The 8,485-nt window shown below is 36.3% G+C and overlaps 1 protein-coding gene across 2 annotated transcripts; it reads right to left on the bottom strand.

Moving 5' to 3' along the window:
• Nucleotides 1–678: 678 nt before the first annotated feature.
• On the bottom strand, nucleotides 679–6,659 carry LOC113346356 (TOM1-like protein 3). Of its 2 annotated transcripts, none has more exons than XM_026589901.1 (10): nucleotides 6,503–6,659; nucleotides 6,156–6,274; nucleotides 5,983–6,061; nucleotides 5,134–5,232; nucleotides 4,929–5,042; nucleotides 3,931–4,076; nucleotides 3,319–3,400; nucleotides 2,716–2,801; nucleotides 2,428–2,625; nucleotides 679–1,666 (listed from the first exon to the last, which is right to left on the bottom strand). In XM_026589901.1, exons 2-10 carry the CDS (start codon nucleotides 6,263–6,265, stop codon nucleotides 991–993), a joined length of 1,590 nt encoding a protein of 529 aa, XP_026445686.1. In that variant the 5' UTR covers nucleotides 6,266–6,274; nucleotides 6,503–6,659; the 3' UTR covers nucleotides 679–990. The 2 variants fall into 2 exon arrangements, with proteins under 2 accessions (XP_026445686.1, XP_026445685.1); XM_026589900.1 differs by having other exon boundaries at nucleotides 6,156–6,278; nucleotides 6,504–6,659.
• Nucleotides 6,660–8,485: the final 1,826 nt, after the last annotated feature.

The following is an 8,485-nucleotide window of genomic DNA, read 5'->3' as shown; positions in this document are numbered from 1 at the left end:
ATTTTTTCCTTCAATTTCAGCAGAGAAAGTTTCAGAGCGATACCTGTTCCAGACATAACCTTGTGGTCGGAGGTGGTGGTACCTGCTCCCGACATAACCTCTCTGTTAGATGTCATAGGAGGTGACCAAGGAAAGATTGTTTACATTGCAGGTTCATTAAACAGTACTAGTAAAGTATATGAAGTGTATGCTTTGAATGATTATGACTACAGTTGCAGTGCCACAAATGTGGAGAATAACGAGTACTCATGGAGCAAACTGCATATGTTCACTCTAAATCATCCTTGTGGTTACAGCGGTTATGGTCCTAAGGCAATTACAAAAAATGGAGTGTTTGGTTTTCTGTGTGGTTATAGCGGTGGTCTGGTGTTTATCAACCTTCTTACAGGAGAAAATGAAGGATATTGAAGTTATTGATGCCTCTTTGGAATTGGAAGGTGTAGATGTTGTATCAAGAGCAGACATTTACCAGGAGAGCTTAGTCTCAATCGATAGTGCAGTGTTCAAAAGCTAGCTATTGGATCATAATTCTGAAGCAATGGCTACTGCTTTGAGCTTTGTAAAATATTGTACCGTAACTTCCTTTTTTTTCCAAAAAATAAGATAAATCATAAACACGAACAATTAATTTGTCATCCAAGCTTTCCCTTCTATGGCCTGCTGGTGGTCCATATTCCATAAACACAAACACTCAAATTAATTTGAACAGAGAACATTCAAATTTACATCCATTAGTATATACCCCTTTAAACCCACAAATTCATGAATGAATAAACACCTCACTCTTACCACAAACTAGTTAATAGCAAATGCTATAAAACTCTAAAAAAAAAAAAAAAAAAATCCAGATCATACCAAGTTTTCAAGACTATATACTTCAAACAGAAACACGCCGGAAGACCTCTCTCACATTTATTCAATAGCAAGTCCTGAAACTTGACTCCTAAACTGTATCACATAATATCATATTTGCATAGCCAACAAGAAAACCTAGTCAGTAGTACGATATGGGGACTTTTTCTTAGCAAAATCTAGCAGATCCTGGAATAGTTCATCCTCTGATTTGGAGCCTTGCTTTGTTGGTATTGATGAAGTACGACTGGTGCTGCCATTAAGAGAGAGATTTTGGGTCTTCCCGACTAGATTGTCATCCAAGGATCCTCCTGAGCCACTGCTACCATAACTAGAATGCTGATGTTGTTCGAAAAATTGTTGTCTCTGATTATACTTAGATGGTGGAGGTGGTATGGTGACGACAGGCGACTGGACCTCCCAAGGAGCCGCAGGCATCTGTTGTTGTTCGGTGGAGTTTGCAGTTTGAGGGTGCACAGGTTCATCATATATTGGCTGCCCCGAAAAAAAAGATGAGGTTGGATTATCCCCATAAGAGGGGGATGGTGATGTGGAACTTCCACTTGGCCTCAATGGTGAGCTGGAATTTCTGTGGTTTGAAGGTGGAGGAACTTCGGTGGCAGTTGGTTCCACCAGTTCTGAAGATCTTTCTGATCCATAGACATCACCACTGAGATAGTCAATGGGGACTCTTCTATTGACAGGTTTCTTGGAAGAAGGAGGTGGGGGAAGAAATGGGCTAACATGGACTTCTGTTTTCTTGGAACTGGAAGACGACTTCGCTCCTGCCCCTTGCATATTGTCTCTTGAAGACCTGCGATAAGAATGATAATCAAACCTTATGACAACCTTCAAATAAAGAAAAATCTTACTAGAACCCATAGTTTACATGAAAAGCCACTAAGCAGAAAGTTCGGATAAAGAAAAATCCATACACCCACAGCCTTATTTTTCAGAGAGTCAGCCACCTAAGCATAAAATCCTATTGCGTATCACATATTTTCTTCAACCATTATTTTTAACCTAAGCACCCATATCAGATAAAAAAAAGTACCCACCAGTCTGCTTAAAATTTGGTCATCACCTAGTACTACAGATCAAAATGACGTCGTTGATATAAAGCATTGTGAACCAAAATGTGAATACAGATGTGTCAAAACTAAAGGGAAGAGTTACGCACACATTGACACGGATAAAGTTCACTTGGCATTAATATGATTATGAAACTTGATGATGAAATAACTTTTATGGTACAAATCGCTTTTTGTGGATAAATATTCATATTTCTTATAATGTGGAAATCTTTAAAACAACATCAGCTGTTGACAATGATTCCAAAAAGATATACATTTACGTCATTTGGACTCAAAACAACATATACACCATAGAAAAATATTATGGGGGGCCCTGCATAAGAACCCGTGAAAGCTTGGGGATAATGTTGGATGTTTGGAAGGAATTACCACTTGGTGTCTTAGAGGTTTACGCACAAAGATGAGCATGACAAATGTACAATGCTTTACCAGAATATGATTGACAAAGAACAAACGGAACAAAAATAAATAAGAAAGTCACCTGTGAGCTAGCTGAGCGAAATCATCTTCTGACTCATCATCCTCGTGATTGACATTTACAAGAGGTGCAACAGAAGTCTCTGCTGTTTTTACTCCAGCAGGTGAACTACGGGTTCCGTTCACTATGTCATCATGTTGTTGAAGCACTCGCTGCAGGTCATCGTTCAGCGTTAAACCTTGACATAGAAGTTCCTCGTCTCTGTAAAAGAAGCAGCCCAACTGTTAGTTACAGATCTGAGCCGCTAAATGATGACAACCCTCTAAAGTAACAGTTCAAATATATTCTCACGAGGTATTGGTTATTAGAAGCATGACACGCTTTTGGTATGAACGGCATTGATCAACGAAATCAACAATCAGTTCTTGCTTTACACCCTGCCCAAAAGAAAAATAATTTGTGAGATATGATAGCACTATCACATTTAAGTTTACAGAAATCCACAATAACATGTCCTGGGTAATCATGTTAAGACAAAAGAAAAGCAATTTCCACTATAGATTCAGTCTGTATACAACTAAATCCTTATCGGCATGGATGTCAGTTATTGAGGAGAAAGAAACAGTACACCAAGCTTGCAATGCAACATCGAACAGAAGACATAAAAAAATTCTATCGACCGAAGGTTCTTATCTTAGCAATGATAACCGCATATAACGAACATGCAGACTTCTTTCAATTTTTTGAAATTTCATAATTTCTCTCACAATATTCTTATTACTTCTTTCTCAGTTTTTATCTTTCTAATTATTCCTGACAAAAACATTGACTGGAAATTTTGTAAATAGCCACAACCCCAAATCACACGATTTATCTACAGCTATGAGGTTTGAAAGATGTAATACAGTTCTCTAACTTCTTTTACACATTTTAGACGAGAAATGAAACAAATACCTCAGGAGTCTGAGGGTCCAAGGCACCAAGCATTTCCATTAACACGTCTGCTAAACCACGAGCATTTTGGATTTCTTCCAAGCTGCATTAAGCACAACAGTCAACAAACAATAATAATATCATTATCCGGAGATCAGCTAGAACATCTGCTAGACAGAAGCCCCCGTAGTTTTTTAACATCAATGATGAGTTAATCTCAACCATAGAATAGAAATGAATGTATCTTCACATGATACTCAAAATAAAGTTGCAGTGTATTTTGAGCCCAGGATTCCAGAGAGGGAACAACAGGGGGGAAGCAATCTTTGAGAAATTAATATTCCTGGGCTGTTATGTTGCCTAGAACCTCTAGATTCTACCAGACTACCACAATTTCTTGAAAGTCAACCATGGATTCCCATTTAACTCTGGATTAGTCTTCCTTGTATTTGAAAGGACGCCAAACATGACAGATCTTGGGAGGGGATCCATAAGCATCCAAGATTAACTTAGAAGTCGTCAAACACGTATAATCACCCATCTCAAATACACCCTAAATAAAAGCATGGTTCTATGCATCATCTGAGTACATTACCGTCCACAGAATTCCAAAAAATTAAGTATAAAAACTACCTGAGACCAGAAGCATCAGTTGGAAGAGAGGCGTCAACAACTGGATCATTATATGTTGGGGTAGAATGAATTATTGGCTGAGTTGGGGGAGGTGTAAACAGGGGCACACTGTACTCTTCTCGAGGTGGGAAGTCTACTCCAGCTGACTGTCAATCATTATACAGTAACTAATTAAAATTTATTCAGTGAAGCATGTAGAATTCAGAACCAACCAGTTTAACAATTATCCATTTGAGTTCATTCGGTGAAGCATGAAGCTGCTAGAAAGTCTCCAGTAGGCCTCGACAGAAACTTAATGAATGATGCACCCGCATTAAGAGATATCTAATGTTGTTTTTCAACAAACACTACGGGCATAGAGAATTACATAGTATCCTAAAGAAACCAATAAGAACGAATTGATCGCTTGACTTATGATACAAATTTTGACATGTACTTTTTGAAATAATTGAAGTAGGAAAGTGGTGATGATTGAACAACCAAACTATAAAGAAGAGTAGTTTTAATTCTATTTCAACAAATCAATCTGCTTCAGTAACTAAATTTCTTAGTTAAAAGTCACAACTGCAGTTTCTTAAGAGAAGAAACAAGTGAATGCATATTTTTTTACGAAGTTTCTGGATGATTGCCTCGACTTATATTTTTTTTAGACAGGTAACTTTTTTACCCCATAAGCGGATGATATAAGACAAATTTCAGTGTCAGATAAAGAGAAGAATAAGACAAATTTCAGTGTTAGATAAAGTTAATAGAGGCCATAGACATTGATAAACTCGAGTGCATAAATATTCAAATACAGCGTTGGACAGGGACTAGAGCTAGTGTTTTGAATTCGTCGTAAGAAACTATCTAAAAAGCAGTTATCCTATTCACAGTAAGAAACTTTTACTCAGTCCAAAAAAGTAACTTCTCAGTCCATGAAGACAAACCAAGTATTTTAAAGGAAAAAACTTCCTAATATCAAGAACAAACAGAACAAAAAAATGTAAAATGAGCACCTTCAATTCATGATATGCAGCATAGTACTGAGGAAACCTTCCAGAAGGCCCTCCTAAAGCTTCCTGCCACGTATCTATGAGAACCAATATTTTCTCCCTCACATTCAAGTCTGGCTGCATAATCGAAATTTGAGGAGATTGATACCAACTAATCAAGATTGAAGCATGAAAATAACAAAATCAGAAGCTTGAAAACCTAGGATACCTTCTTTTTCACTATTTTGACCATATCATGTAAGATATCACGCTCAACGATCTGCTGAAACACGTGATCCCCGCAATTTTTACTAAGTGTTTCCAGTACCTGGTTCAAATTATGAAAATCATCAAGCTTCAATACTATAGCTTTTTCACCCAAAAGGGCATAAACTTCATACATGTATCATATTAGGCCTCTAAAGTACATGATGTGTGAACACCTTAAACCAAACCAAGATAGACATTATATGCAAAAAATTAAGCTTGCCTCTGGAATAGAGACACCTCCTCCTCCCCAGACAGTTTGGCACGGAGACATTACATGGGAAATACTAGATTTTTCATTTCCATTTCCAACTAAATTTTTCTACACATTATCATACCATATTAACCTCTCCAAGCCACATATCCAGACTGCAGAAGATATTCACAGATGGCTCCAACCAAATAAGGAACGTAAATAAGTCTAAATAGAGAACAACAAACTGACAGCACTTTGTTCAGGTTAGCCAGCATTTTGTTCAAGAATGGTGATGGAAGGAAACCTTAAAGACGGCTAGGAGATGTTCAGGTTCAGTTCAAGAATAATACAACAAGGACGTGGATGTATAATAGCCCTAGCTCAGACTCCTTCTAGTCTCCAAATTATGAACCAGGAACCTCAGCGGCAGTATCAGAAGTATTTTATAGACAAATTAACACATTCCTACCAAGTCTTGCTACCTTCACTATACCGAATAGAGAAATTAAAATATACATCACCAAGACAACATGCTACAGTCCCCTAAAGTAGATCAGAGAAAAGTTTAGATAAGACATCCACCAACAATCAATTCTTTAAATTAGTCATACTCACAATGAGAGACAGCACTTGTATCTGGGGATTTTTATTTCCAAGTCGCTTCTTAAGAACCTTCAACGCATCCTTTGCTTGACTGCAGAGTTTAAATTATCTGAGCTTCATAAATTGATTCAAATTTGATAATAGACACATCAAAGGGGAAAGCAAAAAGCATGAAGGAAAAATACCCAGGTTCTATGTTAAGAATGTCGCATAACTCAATGTTAATTGCCCAATCAGGACCAATAAGCATATCACTGGTCGCCCTTTCAGCACATGCTGCTGCTGTATTAGCCATCGTTAACCCCTAACCAAATCAAAATTAACAGCAAAAATAATCTGATTCAGTAAGCAAAAATAAAGAGATTCTGAGGAATCTGAGTTTGATTTGACTAGCAAAATATATAAACCCTAAAAGTGCTTCAAATTTGCCCAAATTCAGAGTCTATAGTAAAAGAGATCATGATCAGAAAGCTGAATAAAACAGGAGAATCAACAAATAAGAAATTCTGGATATGAGTTTTGGCGGAGCTTACTAAGAGAGGTGGAGTTGGTTTATGGCTGTTTGGTGAAATCTGGATTCGTTGGGGGATCGGAAGAATGTATGATTAGAAAGAAGAGGTGTCAGTAGAGAAGGTGAGAGTTTTTAGACCCTTGGCTTGAACAAGAGATGAAGAAAAGAAATTATTGACTTTTTTTATTTTATTTTATTATTAGTACCACCGTAATATACTTTTTCTTGCTTCGCTTTCTTCCTTCCCTATGATTCCTCGTAAGTTCACACTTCATATATATATATATATATATATTCCATTTCTTTTATACCGAATTTCTAGTTTGTATAAAACTAAAAATTCAGTATATATATATACACTAGTATATATAAAACTGGTTTTATATATACTGGAATAAAATCAGTTTTTATTCCGGTATATATATATAAAACTAGTTTTTTCAGTATATATATATATATATTCCATTTTTTTATACTGAATTTCTAGTTTTTAACTGATAGCAAGTACTCCCTCCGTTTCTAAAAGGTAGGCTTGTTTGGTTTTCATAAAAATTAAGAAAACTAATCATTGGAGTCATTTTTTCATGTTTTTTCATAATCTATCCTTTGGTTCCCACTCATTTGTTATTAGAGAAAGAGGAGAGAGAAGTGGTTCTCTTTTTGTATTAGAAGAGAAAATGGAAAGAGAGAAATGGTCCCTCTATGGGTATAGTAGTAAAATCATAACATTTGACTTTCCACATATGGAAACAAGTCTATTTTTTGACATACCCAAAAAAAGAAACCTGACTATTTTTTAGAAACTGAGGGAATATGATTTTTCATTTTTTAACTGATTTATGTTTAGGTGTTTCGCTTAGCTATAAATTAAATTTTGGCAAGCGAAATGAGGGTGAAGTGTGCCTCACTATGGGAGAAGGGCATCGCTCAGCCTATCGGATTTGTTGCTTATCCAATATTTCATTCCTTCGAATTGGATGATATTTGGTATAGGTAAAAAAATTATTTAAAAGTAAAAAATAAAGATATAATCGGAGCAAAAGAAATTTTAGTAGATAAAAGAGGTAAAAGAGAAATAGTAGGACTAAAAATAGATTAAAACTGAAAAATCGGAGATGGAAACAAACTCAGCACTATCCAAAAAGTCACGGAAACTCAGTTTATGTAAAGTCATTTTTCAAATGGAAACTGATTACTTAGCGTAAGGTGATTAGATCTGATCCACTCTTAAGCCAAACGAAGGGAATTTGTATATTAAAACCAAGTGAAGCCACATAATACTTGGATTTCGACCTTATAAGCTATATCTAAACGGTCCAAGTGTTTGTAGAAAATATTCTTGGCAAGGAGTTGTGGAAGTGGTCTCGGCTAAGAGTGCTGGACTGATTGTTTGGGAAGGGTTGACAAATGTTAAGAAAGTTTAGATTTAAAGCAGCCTGAGAATACTGTGTCTATTGAGTTTGAACTAGGTAGCATCCCAATTGCTTGTAGCTAAAGGGGGTCTCTTTCGCGCTTCATATCATGAATTCCAAGCTCGGGCTAAATCAAATGAGCATATTTCTCGTTGTTTCAACCGTCTACTCGATGGCAATACAGATTATTGGTAATAACACGTTAGGCGCTTTAGGCGATCGTTCCGCCGGTGAGACCTATGACATATAACTTTTATCCCACATTACTAAAAGAGGATTCATTGAAATAGATTATAGGAGGGATAAAGTTTTGCTTAAATGATATATTTATTGTGGAATTTCCTTGCTTTAACATTGCTACGCCCACAAATATTTGACTCATTCAGAACGCTATGACTCGAATTTACCTCAGTCTACCTGATTTGAACCTACTGTATCCTTTTTTAAGACCCATTTTCATCGCATTATAAGGAGTTGGTCATAGCTAAAAATTACTTTGTCTGGAAGGTCATGGGCATCAGGTATATTAAGTGTATCTGGTCTAGAAAAAATTGAGACGACTCTTTCTTGAACTATTCCGTAAACAGATCTT

The sequence above is a fragment of the Papaver somniferum genome, unplaced genomic scaffold (assembly GCF_003573695.1).
Source record: "Papaver somniferum cultivar HN1 unplaced genomic scaffold, ASM357369v1 unplaced-scaffold_99, whole genome shotgun sequence".
Taxonomy (NCBI): domain Eukaryota; kingdom Viridiplantae; phylum Streptophyta; class Magnoliopsida; order Ranunculales; family Papaveraceae; genus Papaver; species Papaver somniferum.
The sequence above is the reverse complement of the archived record's forward strand: the minus strand, read 5'-3'. Positions and strand labels throughout refer to the sequence as shown.